Here is a 17,422-nt window from a genome sequence, read left to right as displayed (position 1 = left end):
CATAGTATTTATCAGTGAACTCAATTAAGATGTAAAATGTAGTCACGCTTTTTTTTTTTTCATTTTAGATTCCTAGTTGAATTAGGGCGCACTAATTATGTGACTCCCACGTCCTACCTGGAGCTGATCGCAACTTTCTATCAGCTCCTGACTCAGCGGAAAGACACTGTCATGAAGGCAAAACAGAGGTACACAAATGGCCTGGATAAACTGGCCTTTGCTGAATCTCAGGTATGTGCAGAAATACCTTTCATCAGGTTTGTTTTGCTCTCTCATTTCTGACATTTTTTGAAATGTCTACCATGTCTGAAGGTGACAGGTTAGCTTTCTTTGTGCAGGTTGCTGAAATGAAAAAGGAGTTGGTGGAGCTACAACCCAAGCTTGAAGTTGCAAAGATAGAGAACAACAAAATGATGAAGGTAACCACCAGCCATACCTTTATTACATCTCAGCATCAACATTGTCGTTTAGAGTATTATGCATTCATGAGAAAAACAATGACAACCTATTAAATATTCAGGTCTTTGAAGAAGAATTTGTTGTCAATTTTAAGTGATTTAATTACCAATAAACTCCAAAGAATTAACCTTGTTTTACTAATCAAAGAAAACCTAAAAAAAAAATTGCAGGTGTGAGGGAGAGAGAAGGAGGCACACTAGGGAGCAGGAAATAAATCTAACACTAAAGAATAACGTAGACTGAAGAAATGCAATTAAAATAAAGTGACAAGAATAAGTAGAAATAAGAAAACTAAAGGAAAACGGGAACAAGACAGATCCAACCAAAATAAGAACCCAAAATAATTAAACTAGAATCAAATCAAACTACAAAACAACTTAAGAACACAAGATCCTGACACTTGCCTTGAAATGTGGTTTGAAAACTTGGAAAGATTCTGTGTGTGAATGTAAATATGAACCTTACATGGGATTTAACAGGTGATAGAAGAAGAATCGGTTGAAGTAGAAGCCATAAGTAAAGTTGTGCGAGTTGATGAAGAGGCAGCAACTATAAAAGCTAACGAGGCTCAGGCTCTTAAAAATGAGTGTGAAAGTGAACTGGCTGAAGCCGTCCCTGCTCTGGAAGCTGCTGTCGCTGCCCTGGACACATTAAAGGTCGGTGCTCTTCACTTGCACTTATTTTAAAACTAACTTTCACATTTAAATCTTTGCGATTCAGAGAGCAGAACACTTGAAGCTGTCTGTCTTACTCCAGCCCGCTGATGTCACTATTGTGAAGTCAATGAAAAATCCCCCATCGGGAGTGAAGCTGGTGATGTCAGCTGTATGCGTGATGAAGGACATAAAACCAGATAGGATAGCTGATCCAGCTGGGACTGGAAAAAAGGTGACACAAAGTATTAAGAAGGACTTTCAAACTGTCCTGATTATCAATTACGTATTGTACAATCTTATGGTTTTTGTGACCTAGGTTCTTGATTTCTGGGGTCCAAGCAAGAAACTACTTGGTGACATGAACTTTTTACGAGATCTCAAAGAGTATGATAAGGATAACATTCCAGTAAGTGTCATAAAATTACAGCAATTATTTACAAAAATAATGTCTCAAAAATGAATGTTCTCTTTAACTAACCTACTGACTGCTGGATTACAGGTTGCTGTGATGCAAAAAATTCGAAGCGAGTACATGACGAATCCCGACTTTGACCCCAGCAAAGTGGCTAAAGCCTCGTCTGCTGCAGAAGGCCTCTGCAAGTGGATCAAAGCAATAGAGGTTTATGACAGAGTGGCAAAGGTGCAGAGATTTTGATCCTTCATTACCTTTTCTAAATGCTTGCGTGCAAGTTTCTATCTTTTATATAAGTCTTAACAATTCTTTCTTTGATTTTAGGTTGTTGCTCCAAAGAAGCAGAGTCTTGCAGAGGCTCAGGAGTCCCTGGCTGTCACCGTCGCTCTTCTAGACCAGAAGAGATCTGAGTTGAAGGAGGTCGAGGACCGCCTGGCATCACTTCAAAAGACCTTCGAAGAAAAAACAGAGGAGAAAGCTCAGCTTGAATACCAGGTGGATTTGTGTGCCAAGAAGCTGGAACGGGCTGAAAAACTCATTGGAGGTCTTGGTGGAGAGAAGACCAGGTCACTGTGATGTTGCACGTTTGCTCCAGTTGTCATGAATGCACTCAGTTGATTTATTTTGTGATGTGTTGATCCCTTAGATGGTCAAAAGCTGCAGATGACCTGCAGAACACGTATGACAACCTCACTGGAGATGTTCTTATTTCCGCTGGTGTCATTGCCTACTTGGGGGCTTTTACTTCTGGATTTAGACAGAACTGCACCAAGACATGGACCTCTCTTTGTCAAGTAATTGCCCCTTGTTCCTTTATTATTGCACTTTTATAACTCATATATTTTAGTTGCTTATTATTTCTTGTTTTTCTTTTTTTTCCTAATTACATGTGTCCAGTCTAAGAATATTCCATCATCAGATGACTTTTCTCTCAGTAAAACTCTGGGAGATCCCATAAAAATCAGAGCTTGGAACATTGCAGGCCTTCCCAGTGACTCTTTCTCTATTGATAATGGTGTCATTGTCAGTAATTCACGCAGATGGTATGTCTTTGTTTCTCTGATCTACTGCTGAAAGATTTTTTTTTTTCATTTTTACTTAAAAGTAGTTGTAAAGAAATATTGCTTCTGATTAAATGTAAACATAGTGTTCATCTGATTTTCTTGTAGGCCTTTAATGATTGACCCGCAGGGTCAAGCCAACAGGTGGGTGAAGAATTCAGAGAAGGACAATAACTTGAGTGTAATCAAGTTAACAGACGCGGACTACATAAGAACCTTAGAAAACTGCATTCAGTTTGGGACGCCCTTACTGCTGGAAAATGTAGGAGAAGAGCTAGACCCTTCTCTGGAACCACTGCTGCTCAAACAAATCTTCAAACAAGGTGGCGTGAGTCTTAATGACAACCATATGTGATTTAAAATTACAAAATACATTTCTCAGTTTACAAACGTCTTGATTTTACATAGGTGGCGTAAATTGCATCAGGCTTGGTGAGACTGTGATCGAGTATTCAGAGGATTTCCGTTTCTACATCACCACAAAGCTGAGGAACCCGCACTACCTGCCTGAACTGTCTACCAAAGTGTCTCTACTCAACTTCATGATCACACCAGAGGGACTGGAGGACCAGTTGCTGGGGATTGTAGTTGCTAAGGAGAGGTAGGGTTAAATGCTTACTATTTTTACACCACTGGACTATGTCAAAAGGAAAATGCAGGATGTTTGAGGTTTTCTAAATCGTACTCTAAATCCAGATAAGTTGGTACCAGAAGCTGGAGCTAACAGCTAATCCAAGAGAACCAGAGACCAAAGCAGACTGTTATCATCTTAAAATTGTCTAATTGGTTTATGAAAACACCCTTTTATGACTTTTTAACCCATCATTGTTTACATTGTGTGATTCTTCACACAGAAGGTGATTCTTATTATTTTCTCAGAAAATTGAGGAAGGAGTCTGGTTGCCACCAGTGATGTTCTGTGTGAAACACATACAGAGAACAAAAAATGTGATGTATTTATTTTTAGTCAAAGTAACTACCTGATAAAAAGAGAAAGGCAGTGAAAATATCAATAAAATATCCACATCTTAAACTGCTAGTATAGTTTGGATTTTGACTTCGCTTTGCTTCTATTAGCAGTCATAATCTCACCAGATTTATTTTTTGTTTTGTGGTAGGTATATATTTCACAAAGGAAGATCATTTGTGAAGTTCCGCCTCCAACCTAAATAATAATTAGCTTCTGTGTAATAGTTACGACAATGATTTGAAGAGTTACAAAATACTGTTTGTTGATTTGATCATGCTTTTGGAGCTGCAGTCATTTAAGATGGTAAAAGTCGGCTTTTGGTCTTGGTCCACCTTCCTAATTATTATGCTAAATGAAGTCTCAATTAGAGCTACATGCTTTGGGTAAGATATCACTTGCTTACACCTTATTAACAAAACCTTATTTGAAAAATCTTGAGCTATTTCTGTGCAAACAGCCATTTAGCTTGTAGCAACACAAATCTTTCTTGTGTGCTACAGGCCAGAGCTGGAAGAGGAGAGAAACGCACTGATTCTGCAGTCAGCTGACAATAAGAGACACTTAAAGGAAATTGAAGACAAAATCCTGGAAACGCTACAGTCTTCAGAGGGGAATATCTTGGAGGATGAGAGTGCTATTCAGATTCTCGACTCTGCAAAGATCATGTCCAACGAGATTACAAAGAAACAACTGGTATAAAATATACAAAACAAATCAAATTAGGAAGGATGATTTAATGAGTCTGTAAAGTCCCTAATGTCCCCTTCGTTGTATTCATTTCCAAGATTGCAGAGAAAACTGAAATCAAGATCGCAGAGTCTAGAGAAGGTTACAGACCTATTGCCAAGCACTCATCTATCCTGTTCTTCAGTATCGCTGATTTGACCAACATAGACCCTATGTATCAATATTCTCTAAACTGGTTTGTGAACCTCTACATCAACTCCATACAAGACAGGTGAGTTATAAACGTTACATATTAACTGTTGCTCATTGCACATGACATAATCTGAGAATACTTATTTGACAAAGAAAATAAATACACAAGCTTGGTTAACTAGAATAAGATTGTGAACTATTTTTGTTCTTCATCCAGAGTGCTTTTATTTTGTCATTATTTTAAATATTTTAATTGAAATGTTTAACTGAAATACCACACACATTGTGCCTAATCAGTTAACCACACATAAATTACATACATAAATAATCGATTTTGTACCATTTTAACACCTACAGAAACAAATAAACGTCTTTCATTAAAACTAAAGCTAGTTACTGGAATTTTAAAGACTTGGTTTCTACATTTAGAGAAAAAAAAATGCTGTGGTTAAATATTCTTTGAGAAAGACGAGGACTGTTCTCCATCTGAACTTAGCTATATTTTGTTTTTACTGATTAGCAACAAGTCCAAGATTCTGGACAGAAGACTTCATTATTTAATTGATCACTTCACCTTCAACCTGTACTGCAACATCTGCCGATCTCTCTTTGAGAAGGACAAACTCCTCTTCTCCTTTCTCCTCTGCTGCAATTTACTTCTGTAAGTAAAAAACAAAACAATGTTTTATTCACTTTTTGTTTTGTTTTTATAAGAGACAATGAAGAAAGATCAAAATTATGTATTGTATATTTGTGTCACCTTTACTCCTATTATAAATACTTTCTCAGAGCAAAGGGGGAACTTGAACATTCAGAATTCATGTTCTTGTTGACCGGAGGAGTAGGTCTGCAGAACACTGTTCCTAACCCAGATTCCAGCTGGCTGCAGGAAAAAAACTGGGATGAAATCTGCAGAGCTAACGAACTGCATGGGTTACAAGGCATAAAGTAAAAAGTAGTAATCATTCAACCAAATACATTGGTGGCTGTTGTTTCTATATATACCTATTTTTTATGGTCTTTCTTGCAAATAATGAATTTGTTTGTTGTTAATTGCACAGAGAGGCTTTCATCAATAATCCAGGTGACTTTAAGCCTATTCATGAGAGCAAGGAGCCCTTCAGTGTTCCTCTGCCTGCACCTTGGTGTGACCAACTCAGTACCCTGCAGAAAATGATTGTTATTCGATGTCTCAGACCTGACAAGATGGAGCCAGGTATGGTCAAATATGTATCTTCCAATCTGGGGAAGAAGTTTGTCCAGCCTCCTCCCTTTGACTTGGGTAAGAGCTATCTGGACTCCAACGCCACCATCCCACTTGTGTTTGTGCTTTCTCCAGGAGCTGACCCAATGGCTAGTGAGTTTGTCAGTACAAAAGATAGATTTTCAAAAAGCTTTTAAGCACATCTCATTAAAAGTAACAATGTCCTCCTGTAGGCTTGTTAAAGTTTGCCAATGACAAGAAAATGAGCGGCAACAAGTTCCAGTCTATCTCTCTGGGTCAAGGCCAGGGTCCTATTGCTTCTAAAATGATATCAGCAGCCATGGAGGAGGGATCATGGGTGTGTTTGCAGAACTGCCACTTGGCCGTTTCTTGGATGACAAGCTTAGAAAAAATCTGCGAGAACTTCAGCCCTGCGACATGCCACCAAGACTTCCGCCTCTGGCTCACAAGCTACCCATCACCTAAGGTACAGGTTCACTCAATACATGCACAACGTCTTGTGAACCCTCGAAGTTCTGCACACTTCAATGCGTTTTTGAGGATTTAGAAAGTGGTGGATTGATGTGAAGTAGAACTGAAAAGAACGCATGGTTTTCAATGTGGTGTTTATTCAGCCCATTTACTCTAAAATGACATAATAAACTCCATTGTATTTGAAGTCACCTAGTTACTACAAAAAGTCCACCTGTGTGTAATTTAATCTCATTATAAACAAATGTTTTTCTATGAAGGCCTCAGAGGTTGGTTCTAAACTTGGTTGTTGAACATTTTAATAAAATGTTGGTTTATTAAAATGTTCGATAAACCAACATGTTCAATAAACATACATTTTATATTGTATTGATGTATGTATAATCCATATATCAATATTGTTGTATGGATTAAATCGTTTTTAATCCATTGTCTAAAAACAGAGAGTATGGAACAACCGCAACCTAACCAAGACATGGCTATAGACATAGCTGACAGGCTGGGCAATGAGAGAAAAAATCAGTAAAGCAACTGAGAGCTATATGGCAAATCTGGAGGACCTGTGGCAATGGTGGGAAAATCTGCTTACTCGACTGGAGTCATTATTAGTCATTATTTAAAGAAAGACACATATTACTTTGTTAACAGTTTGCCACAGACCATTAAGGGTCTGTAAAAATGTGGAAGATGGGCTCAAATACTAAGGAGCTGAATAAAGGCAGGTCCTCTTTGAAAACCTGAAAGACACTTCTAAAGACTTGACACTGAGTCAGAGGTTCACCAGCAAGACAGAAATCCTAAACATACAGCTAGAGCTGCAATAGAAAGGTTTACATCAAAGGATGTCAATGTGTTACAATGGCCCAGTCAAAGTCCAGGCCAAATCAGACAAACTCCTCCATTTCACAGTTATGCACTTGTTTGTGTTGACTTGCCACAAAAACATTTAATAAAGCACAATAAAGTTTGTGGTTGGCATAACTTGGCAAAATCTGAAAGCAATTGGGGGGTGTGAATACTCTTGCAAGGCTTGATACATAAGTAAGTAATTTCAAACAGTTAGGGCAAACTGTTATATCTGATTACATCTTCTAGTGGAAAAAGATCAAGCCATAATTACCAAGTGTGTATATTTGAAATCAGTTTCCAGTGACTATCCTTCAGAATGGGGTGAAAATGACCAATGAGCCCCCTACTGGACTCCGTCTCAACCTCCTGCAGTCTTACTTGTCTGACCCTATTTCTGACCCAAACTTCTTCAATAACTGCCCTGACAAGGAGTTGGTGAGTTAGTCTGGGATCTATTAATTAAAATTCATCTGTTGCACGGAGGGCCTCTTATAACTTGTGGATTCCTTCACTAGATTTGGGAAAAGCTTCTGTTTGGATTGTGCTTCTTCCATGCACTTGTTCAGGAGAGGAAAAAGTTTGGCCCACTGGGTTGGAATATTCCCTATGGCTTCAATGAGTCTGACCTCCGGATAAGCATCAGACAACTCCAGGTATTTTTACTCAGGAATGGCTGTGGAGATTTTATCATCACAAATTCAAAACATCTTTCACTTTCACTTCCTACCTCTGCAGCTATTTATAAATGAGTATGAGGAGGTGCCCTTGGAGGCCATAACATATCTGACCGGAGAGTGTAACTACGGTGGCCGTGTGACAGATGACTGGGACCGGCGGCTCTTGCTGACAATCTTGGCTGATTTCTACAACAAAGACATTATTGAGACTTTTCGCTACTCTTTCTCACCCAGTGGTGAATACTTTGCTCCACCCAAATCAAGCTATGATGATTATGTTCTCTTTATCAAGGTAGACATATTCTTCATGTGGGTAAATGTTTTTTTTTCCCCCCGTTTCCCCTAAACTGTATGAGTAACATTAACTTTGTGTTTCAGAATCTTCCATTCAGTCAAAATCCAGAGGTGTTTGGGATGCATGAAAACGTAGACATTTCCAAAGATTTGCAGCAGACAAAGCTGTTGTTTGATTCACTGCTACTCACTCAGGGTGGAGGGGAGAAGGGAGGGAGCAGCTCTGGGGGGGATAACACCCTGTTTGATATAGCCAATGACATCCTCACCCAGGTATGAACCAATTCAAACTCATCTTTCACTCATCAGTGTGTTATTAACATGTGTTATTTATTCCTTCCAACTTCTGCACATAAAAATGTCAACAACTGCAAAAATAAATGAAACCTATTAATTTATTCTTCAATGTAATTATGTATTATTAATGTAATTTAGTGGAAGGAAGGCCCCAGACTGACCTTGATGCCAATGCCATAACTTGGCGTTGGCCATTTCAAAGTTAAAAGGATCAGTTATGAAGTGTTTTGTTAGTTGTTACTAAATGAACTATTTAGTTTCTCCTAACAACATTTATTGCATATCTCAAAACCATGATTAGATGAGATTTTATTGTTGATAATAGCAACCATCCACAGTTATAACATTTTCTTTTTTCATTTCTGTATCTGAATTATGGAAACACATATTAACTAGTAGTGGACATGGTTATATATGTTTGCTCTTAAAAAATAAGTCTAATCAAATGTAGTAGAAGACAACATTTTTAGCAAATACATAAGATGTTTGTTTTTTTTATTGAATGCAGTTGTGATATTTATAAATGAATTTAAAATCATTGCACAAAGTGCTGGCATTTATCTCTGCCTCGTAGATTTTTCTAGTTTTGGTTTATTTTTCTGCTAACCAGTGACTTTTGTAAATAAGAGATGAAAATTTATTTCACCGAACTGAAACATATGAGGACATTCTTGTTTAGCTTAGTACAGACTTAAGTCACTTTTTAAAAATAGCTGGCAGCTTATTAAAAGTATATTCAGTTTTTTTTAATTAGGGAGACAATCTCTAATTCAGTCCATACATTTGCTCTTTTTTCCAGCTTCCGAATAATTTTGACACAGAAGCAGCTCTCCTGAAGTTCCCTGTCCGCTATGAAGAGAGTATGAACACAGTCCTTGTCCAAGAGATGGAGCGCTATAACACGTACGAACAATGAACGATGGTTATTGCTCAGCTAAAATCTCCAATTAGTCTATGTAATTTAAAACTCCTGATTCGCTTTCTTAGGTTGTGCAGTACCATCCGTGTGAGTCTACAGAACCTGTTGAAAGCTATTAAGGGCTTAGTGGTGATGGATGCAGACCTGGAGGCTATTGCAGGCAGTTTGATTGTTGGCAAGGTCCCAGAGAAATGGGCAAACCGTTCTTACCCAAGCCTGAAGCCCCTGGGCAGTTACATCAATGACTTTCTTTCTAGGCTTAAGTTTTTACAGGTGAAAAATCCTACAAGAATTTTATTCATGCAAAAAGTGAACTATGAGGTTTTTTACATTTTTATTCTATTTTCACTTTTACTTTGTCTGCCTGTAGACTTGGTATGAAACCCAAAAGCCCAGTGTGTTCTGGATATCTGGCTTCTTCTTTACCCAGGCCTTCCTAACTGGGGCAATGCAAAACTACGCCAGGAAATACCACATCCCCATTGATCTTTTAGGGTTTGATTTTGAGGTATAAAACACCCCCCTGTGACTTCACATGTCAAATATTCAGTCTGTTTGCTCTAAAACAGGGACTTCTTTGGTTTTTATACTCCAGGTTCTCTCGTTCGATACTTCAGAGACGGCACCCGCCGATGGTGTCTACGTTCATGGATTGTTTGTCGATGGAGCTCGATGGGACAGAGACAGGTAGATGCAATTAGCTGGTTTCAAAGTAGGACAAGTTGTGTACCAAAAAATGTCAAAACAAATATACAGTACAAATATATATGGAATGAATTTAAAACAATGTCAGTTTTGTCACCTGTGGCGTTTTTTATAGTTTTTGCCAAGACGTTGATCACAAGCACAATGTCTTCAACAACATAATTCTGACAAATGGCCCTGCTCTTCTCTGAACTCAAACTCTTCAGAAAATATCGACAGGATGTAAGGATTGGCTGCACGGAATATTTATGCATGCAGAGTGAACATAAAAGTTGACAGAGAGAAAGCTATTTCAAGTCTTGTGTTAAAACCACCACATTATAATGGCAGCTTTCCAAAATTAGAAGAGGATCTATTTTTCAGATCATTAATGATCCAGTGAGCAGGAGACACGCATCATGCTTTTTCTCTCAGTATAAAGTAGCTTAGCAGTTTCTGAAAGTCACAGAGCCACCACGACCACTTAAACGAGCGCAAGTAGATGACCTCATTATCCATCTCAGCATGAGGCTGATGAGCAGACTGAAGGGAACCTTCTACATCTTTTCCTGTGGAGTCTCAAGTACACTTGGGGTCTTTGTATAACATGATTTGCAAACCACATCACAATGAGTAGCTTAAAACCAAGGCCTTGCTTGGACTACAGAGTGACATTTTTCACTGCATCAAACTTATAAATGTATTTTCTGGGAACTTGGAGTATTGTGGCGTGTTTAGTTTATACAGAAAAAACATCTTTCCATCATACTTTTGTTCATCTTTCTGTCATCAGTGGAGTCCTGGCTGAGCAGTACCCCAAAATACTGTTTGACTCTATGCCCATCATTTGGATACAACCCAGTAAGTCTGGCCTTGCTGTACCCATCACAAGTCCCAGCATTCTAAACTTGTGTTAAATGTAATTTATGTTTTAAATTATGTCTTTGCAAAGGTATTTATAGCCCTTGATCTTCCTCAGATTTTGTAATGTTGAAACCCAAAATTTGACTGTATTTTATTGAGATTTTATGTGATAGACCAATATCAAGTAATGTGTTATGGTCATGTGGAAGGTAAATGACACTTGAATTTTAAATTAAAAGATTTAATTTTCTTTACACTTCATAGATGTGATGACACCCCACTGAGTTAAGGCTTTGTTATTAAACTTTTCTTTGTAACTTAATATCCAATTTTTTTGGAATCTATAATTTTTGGAACAAGCTTCACACAAGCTTCATACATCTATAGAGTGGTATTTTTGACCATTATTTGCAAAACACTCACATTTTTAAAAAACCTTTAAAACACAAATTTTCAGTTGTAAAATAACTTTTCAAAACCACGTATGAGCTTTTGTTTGTCTATTACATAAAATGAACGACGGTTGTAACAAGTTAAAACATGAAAATATTCAAGGGGTATGGATACCTTGTTAAGTTATTTTTACAATTCCAATTTTGTTTTGTCATTCTATTTTTTATTTGAATTGTTTCCTTATCTTTGTCCTTGCCTTTTTTATTTGCTTGTTCATTACTTTGTGTACTTCTCTCTCTGACACAGCTGAAAAGGGCAGCACCACTGTACCTGACCTACTGTATGTTTGCCCTCTTTATAAGACCAGTGAGAGGAAGGGGACTCTCTCTACCACTGGACACTCCACCAATTTTGTCATTTCAATGATGTTGCCCACAAACAAGCGCCCGCAGCACTGGATTAAACGTGGTGTGGCCATGCTTTGCCAGCTTGACGACTGAGGGCAGATTACATTTTGCTGGAGATTTAACTACTGCATAATAGTTTTTGGTGTATGAAAATAAATATAATTCCTGCATTTGACAAATTGCCAAGTATGTATGTTATGGAGCACGAGATACTGTTTGGTAGGACTTTTTTTTTCTGAGTAGTTACTATAATACAAAAAAACAGAAAGTTGGAATTGATGTTAACTCCCCCCCCCCACCACCCAAAAAAAATAGTCTACAATATTATTTTTCAATTAATGTAAACATCATGAATGCTTCAATTTGATCTTTGCATGGGCTGTATTTTTTCACCAAAGTTCTCCTTTGCATGATAATTTTAGGAATTAGGTCATAAGTACTCACATGATGTGACACTCAAAAGTGGCAAAATATTTCAATATTCCCACTGAGTTTTGCAATGGAAAGCTTTTAATTGCTTTGTGTAGTTAAAGACATGTACTGAATGAAAATCACAGTCATGGAGTTTTAATGTTGCGAAACAAGTTTTGCTAGAAACACAAGGTTGTAAAACCTGCGCTCTTCCAGAAAAAAATAAATAATTACTTATTGTCTGATGATTAGGTCTGTTAAGTTACACACACCATAGGTATGTAAGCTCAAATGTCGGTAATGCACACACACTTAAAAACTATGGTTTCAAATCAATCTATGTGGCGTTTGAAAGGTCAATATCTTATTGTTTTTGTTATCAAGGACTTCATTTTTGTTACTGACGAAGACATAAGGTAAGCAACATTTGAAGATATCTTTAAACTGGTCAGCTGTTTACAGTGTTAAGTGGGTCAGAGTGGGGTGCTGTTTGTAAAAACCCTGTGATCTGATATTTATGGTGGGAGGGAGCTATAAATAGCTGCAGTATATGTGTGCACTCAGGACCCCACTGGCTACTAGTGTGAAAACTACCAGGGGAGAACAACCGTTTTGCTTGAGGTAAACACTGAACAGGAACATTTTACCTGGTTAAATTAAGTTGTCAATGCTATGGGTCTCTAACCTTGTGAGAAGTATTTTTGTCATTTTACATTTCTGTGCTCTGATGTAGGAATTTGATTTCACTTTTGGTGTTTTTCCCGACACTTCTTCTGTTACTTTGAGATTGCCGTGTAACAAATGTTATCTCAATTCAAATATATGTTGTAAATCTTCATGCTTTTGCTTTGAGCTTTATGAAACATAGATACTGTTTATTATCTGGACATCTGCTTGAACAGTTATTGGGTTTGGTACAACAACTTCCAAAGGAATATTTATTATAAATATCCTGAAGGTACTTGGTGCAGCCAAAAGTATGCCTACTTCTATTTCTATCTTGACTAGAATGTATTGTTTCCTCAGGACTGCAAATGTTAATGTCACATGTATACACAAGTTATTGTTTGCTTTTTGGATGTTTCCTTCAGAGCACCTTTATCTACACTGTTTTTCCCTGACAATCAGATGAGCTCTGAAACAGGAGATGACTTTTATCAGTCAGAGGATGACCTGGACGAGGATGAGGCGACGCAATACATAATTGAACAGAGTCTGAGTCAGTATAGAAAACTCAAAGGGTTGAATCCGAGGTTAGAATCTCATAAGTTTTGATTAAGCTACATTGAGAAAAATAAATACCGTACATGCCAACTTTCTTCTCAGTAAATAGATATTTTTAATATATAGTGAGATGAAATTCACCCCCAGATAGCTGAATTATTCCCTCTGTGAGCCTTTAAACATGAGCAGGTATAGACAATAGGCTTTATTCCTAATCAATGGCCTTCAAATAGGTTTCTAATTAACACTGGAAATGTGTGATGGATTGAATAGCTCTCTCAACACCCTCTTGACCTTGTTAAGGTAAGCCCTGATGTGGGATCTGGAAGAGAGAAGGAAAAAAAAATCACCTTAGCTCAACAACCACATGGGACTCCTTAAAAGATTTCTCACAAGTGAGACAAAAAGAATCAGAAGAACTGTTCAACAGCAAATGATTACTCAGTGCTTCAGAAAGACAAAGAATTGGGAGGGACTATTTTTAATACAGATGGCCTAAATAAATAATACATAAATACATGAGACAATGATCCAAAATACAGCTGAGGAAATTGTTGGCTGTTTTTAGAGAAAGAGAGCAAATGGCAGAACGGTTCATTCAGTCATACAACATAAATCCAATTGAAAACTTATGAAAGGTAGGGAAGAGGCCCCCTGGGACTTTAAAGGTTTGAGGGCAGCTTGTGTTCATGGATCAAAATTACACCAAAATAAAATATGCTACAGGAAACACCTTTTACTTACTATTGATTGCATTTTCCCTTTTTAACACAAATTTTGGGGGGGATTTTATTTGAAACATTTACTGAGAAAATGTTGACATGTACAATAATTATTTTACCAGCTGAATCTAAATTTAAATGCTCATTTGTATGTTTGCAATTACTTATTCACTAGTGATCTGAAGTCCAGCACAGACCCTGATGAGATTTTCAAAGCTATCAAGGAGGGTAAGCTTATCTATTTTTATTTATTTTTTTTTTTTTTTACTTTTTAAGATCTTATTCAGAGAAACGTGAAACACCAGAAGTTCTGAATTTTCATATTTAGGGGATGAGATTGCACTGGATAGACTAGCAGAGCAACCTGAGACTCTGTCTAGAGTTGATGAGAGGGGATGGATCCCACTGCATGAGGCTGCAGTGCAGGATAACAAAAGAATACTAGAGATTGTATTTTCAGGTGAGAACACAGCTAAAACATTTGACTGTAGAAACCCATATTTTCCAGTGTGTCTTCCTTGTTGATTCACTTCTGGGTATTTTCTTCCAGCATCACCCCCGGGAGCAGCTCAGTGTCGCACTCTGAAGGGTGAGACACCGCTGTTTCTTGCTGTCGTTCATGGGCTGAGACAGAACGCCACATTCCTGTTACAGAATGGCTGCAGTCCAGATGTTCAAAATGATGAGCAGGACTCTCCATTGGTGGCAGGTATCAAACATCAGCTCATTTTGCCATGCTTAGCGTTGGCCTAATATTCTGACTGTTGTTGTTTTTCCTCCCCTTCTCTTTGACTCAAAGCTATTCTAAATGACCAGTATGACTTAGCCACCCTTTTGCTTCGGTACAATGCCAATGTAGACCAAACAGGACCACTAAACAGGACCGCTCTACATGAGTCTGCATTTTTGGGTTTGGAGAACTTTGTGTACTTGCTGTTGGAGTCGGGTGCCAATCCGAATGCACTTGATGTTAAAACGAAAACTCCACTTGCGTTGGCTGCACAGAACGGACATCTGAATGTGGTGGAGACCCTGTTGGAAAAAGGTAAATAAGACGATGAATATTCCTTTTTGGCTTCCTGCAAAGCTTGTGAAGGGTAATGGTTGGATAATGTAAAAGAAACAAATGCATAAGTCAAATTACATATCAATCAATTGCACAGACAAGATGTGTGAGAAATGCTTATGTTACATTTATCCTGCAAACACCAAAAAATCTCATTCTGCCTCTCTTGACTGCAGATAATAAGAGCCCTAAAACCACAAATTACCTTTTCAATGTGTGTCTTTATGGCGCCTATATTATATTTCAGGAGCCCGTGTGAGGTCAGAGTCGGAGTCTGGTACTGTGTTATTTGATGCAGCAGCTTCAGGAAACCCCGATATCATCTCCTTGCTCCTGGACCATGGGGCAGATCCCAACCTTCCTCTTTACAGTGGGCACCTGCCAATTCATCGCGTGGCATATCATGGACACAGACTGTAAGGAATATCAAAAATTCACTTTCTCATTTTCCAGACAAGTTTCCAACTAATATTCAATATTAACACTAGATATTGACTCTAACAGGGCACTGGAAATCCTCATCCCAGTCACCAACCTACAGGCTATCAAAGAAAGTGGAATGAGTCCACTTCATTCTGCTGCTGCTGGAGGACATGTCCAGTGTTTAGAAATTCTGCTTAAATCTGGCTTCGACCCAAACTTTATGTTGCACCCAAGGGTGCGCCGCAGTTACGACGATGAGCGCAGGTCTGCCCTCTTTTTTGCGGTGTCCAACAACGACCTTCATTGCGCCCGGTTACTGCTTGAGGCCGGAGCAATGGTGAACCAGGATCCTGTCAAGTGCCTGCAGGTGGCCCTCAGACAGGGCAACTATGAACTTATCAACACCTTGCTAAAATACGGAGCAAATGTCAACTACTACTCCCGGGTCAACACCACTCACTTCCCCTCAGCACTGCAATATGCCTTGAAGGATGAAGTCATGCTGAGGATGATTCTGAACCACGGTTATGATGTTATGCGCTGCTTTGACTGTCCATATGGGGACAGTTCTCATGACTACGCTCCTTGGACAACCTCAGTCATCAAAGACATGGTGGTGAGACACTTGCATGAAAGTAAGATTGGTAAAAGGAGACAGCTTTTTCAGATTGACATTTAAGTATCCAATGCCTTTTTGACCCTTCACAGTTCTGTGAGGTTATAACAGTGTCATGGTTGAAGCCCTTGTCTGGTCAGGTTGTGCGCATCATGCTGGACTACACTGACCATGTCTCATTCTGCCCTAAACTGAAAGAGACATTGCAGCAACAGAAGCAATGGCCAGAAATATGTCATATTCAAAGTGAGAACTTTTCTATCTATGATGGATGGGTTACCTTTCTTTTTTTCTTTAACTTGTCAGAAATGATGTACCCTAAAGTGTACTCACTGCTTTTGTTTATTTTCTTTTTGACTGACAGGAAACACGCGGAGCCTGAAGCACCTGTGTCGGTTGAGGATAAGGGAGCACCTCAGCCGTCTGCGCTTGAGAGCCCCAGTTTTTGTCAACTTCCTTCCTCTTCCTCCCAGACTGAAAGACTATCTACGTTTTAAGGAGTTTGATGTTTACAGTAGGGGGAGTATGGTTAACCTCTGAAGAATACAACGTCTAAGATGTTACTGATATCAGCATGTCTGATAAGTTCCTGTTAACATTTCTGCTACTTTACCATAATTAGATTTTATGACTAATATCTTGTAGAGTGATTCATTCCTTTTCATCAACGTTGTTTTTGCTGAGGTTTCCTAAGGACAAAAAAAGATCAATGCAGGCACAATACTATGTGCCTACATTGCATACATCTGCTTTTATAGCACTACTCTGTGGTGGAAGGAAGAACTACATTTGTGGAATAAATTTAAAGGTTTTGTGCACCTCCTAAGTTGGTATTTACAGGTAGGCTTTAAGGGTAATTCACATTTCCCATATTTCTTCTGTTTTTTATGCGAAAAAATACTTGTCTGTGTCATAAGGTACCTCTGTTGTTTTATTTATTTATTCATTTATTCATTTATTTGTTTATTTAAATTTTAGTATGCAGAGGTCTAATAAGAACTGCCCTGAAAAAAGGGGAGGAGCTGTTTTTACACATTTTAAACAGGCGTATTTTTAATGGCACAATAAACCAAACGATCACTAGCTTGATGTGCTCCCTGTTCATGTTATTGTTTTTTTTTTTTTCTTTTTCATTTAAGTTAACACAAATAACGTATTTTTTAAATTACATTTCAAGAACACCCGTTGGAATGTGTAGTTTGATGCATGCAAGTGTATTTTGTTTTGTTTTGTTTTGTTTTGTTCTTAACAAGGCTGGAAAATTAAAGTACATGTAAAAAGCAGCATATCATTTTTTTGGTCTTCAACAATCATTTAAAAATTACAACTTGCAGTGAATGTATAATGAGAAGTGGTGATGTCCATTTTAATCGTTGACTGAATTAAAGGCCGACGGAAAGGACATGGGACTCATCATAAGTGTTTAAAAACAAGAGAAAGATT

The 17,422-nt window shown here is 38.1% G+C and overlaps 2 protein-coding genes across 3 annotated transcripts in view; both read left to right on the top strand.

Moving 5' to 3' along the window:
- dnah12 (dynein, axonemal, heavy chain 12) overlaps nucleotides 1-11,706 on the top strand; it is a 29,432-nt gene extending 17,726 nt beyond the window's left edge. The window contains exons 47-73 of the mRNA XM_007557706.2: nucleotides 69-231; nucleotides 339-419; nucleotides 939-1,115; nucleotides 1,216-1,347; nucleotides 1,432-1,521; nucleotides 1,615-1,755; nucleotides 1,852-2,093; nucleotides 2,174-2,321; nucleotides 2,425-2,570; nucleotides 2,697-2,911; nucleotides 2,997-3,189; nucleotides 4,059-4,251; nucleotides 4,344-4,516; nucleotides 4,958-5,098; nucleotides 5,227-5,385; nucleotides 5,499-5,794; nucleotides 5,875-6,128; nucleotides 7,277-7,417; nucleotides 7,498-7,635; nucleotides 7,718-7,951; nucleotides 8,038-8,226; nucleotides 9,050-9,153; nucleotides 9,238-9,442; nucleotides 9,540-9,677; nucleotides 9,765-9,856; nucleotides 10,647-10,714; nucleotides 11,417-11,706. Of these exons, the coding sequence (XP_007557768.2) occupies nucleotides 69-231; nucleotides 339-419; nucleotides 939-1,115; nucleotides 1,216-1,347; nucleotides 1,432-1,521; nucleotides 1,615-1,755; nucleotides 1,852-2,093; nucleotides 2,174-2,321; nucleotides 2,425-2,570; nucleotides 2,697-2,911; nucleotides 2,997-3,189; nucleotides 4,059-4,251; nucleotides 4,344-4,516; nucleotides 4,958-5,098; nucleotides 5,227-5,385; nucleotides 5,499-5,794; nucleotides 5,875-6,128; nucleotides 7,277-7,417; nucleotides 7,498-7,635; nucleotides 7,718-7,951; nucleotides 8,038-8,226; nucleotides 9,050-9,153; nucleotides 9,238-9,442; nucleotides 9,540-9,677; nucleotides 9,765-9,856; nucleotides 10,647-10,714; nucleotides 11,417-11,610 (4,447 nt within the window). The 3' untranslated portion in view covers nucleotides 11,611-11,706. The remainder of the gene's footprint in view (nucleotides 1-68; nucleotides 232-338; nucleotides 420-938; nucleotides 1,116-1,215; nucleotides 1,348-1,431; nucleotides 1,522-1,614; nucleotides 1,756-1,851; nucleotides 2,094-2,173; nucleotides 2,322-2,424; nucleotides 2,571-2,696; nucleotides 2,912-2,996; nucleotides 3,190-4,058; nucleotides 4,252-4,343; nucleotides 4,517-4,957; nucleotides 5,099-5,226; nucleotides 5,386-5,498; nucleotides 5,795-5,874; nucleotides 6,129-7,276; nucleotides 7,418-7,497; nucleotides 7,636-7,717; nucleotides 7,952-8,037; nucleotides 8,227-9,049; nucleotides 9,154-9,237; nucleotides 9,443-9,539; nucleotides 9,678-9,764; nucleotides 9,857-10,646; nucleotides 10,715-11,416) is intronic.
- A 90-nt stretch (nucleotides 11,707-11,796) lies between these two features.
- On the top strand, nucleotides 11,797-17,401 carry asb14b (ankyrin repeat and SOCS box containing 14b). Of its 2 annotated transcripts, none has more exons than XM_016674131.1 (10): nucleotides 11,797-12,549; nucleotides 13,020-13,181; nucleotides 14,050-14,102; nucleotides 14,203-14,334; nucleotides 14,425-14,583; nucleotides 14,674-14,919; nucleotides 15,188-15,356; nucleotides 15,445-15,979; nucleotides 16,072-16,225; nucleotides 16,344-17,401. In XM_016674131.1, the coding sequence occupies exons 1-10, from the start codon at nucleotides 12,479-12,481 to the stop codon at nucleotides 16,517-16,519; spliced, it is 1,857 nt and encodes a 618-aa protein (XP_016529617.1). In that variant the 5' UTR covers nucleotides 11,797-12,478; the 3' UTR covers nucleotides 16,520-17,401. The 2 variants fall into 2 exon arrangements, with proteins under 2 accessions (XP_016529617.1, XP_007557683.1); XM_007557621.2 differs by having other exon boundaries at nucleotides 12,499-12,549; nucleotides 13,057-13,181; nucleotides 16,344-17,400.
- Nucleotides 17,402-17,422: the final 21 nt, after the last annotated feature.

Source organism: Poecilia formosa, unplaced genomic scaffold, assembly GCF_000485575.1.
Source record: "Poecilia formosa unplaced genomic scaffold, Poecilia_formosa-5.1.2 Scaffold90, whole genome shotgun sequence".
NCBI classification, from domain to species: domain Eukaryota; kingdom Metazoa; phylum Chordata; class Actinopteri; order Cyprinodontiformes; family Poeciliidae; genus Poecilia; species Poecilia formosa.
This window is presented reverse-complemented; position numbering and strand designations above follow the sequence as displayed.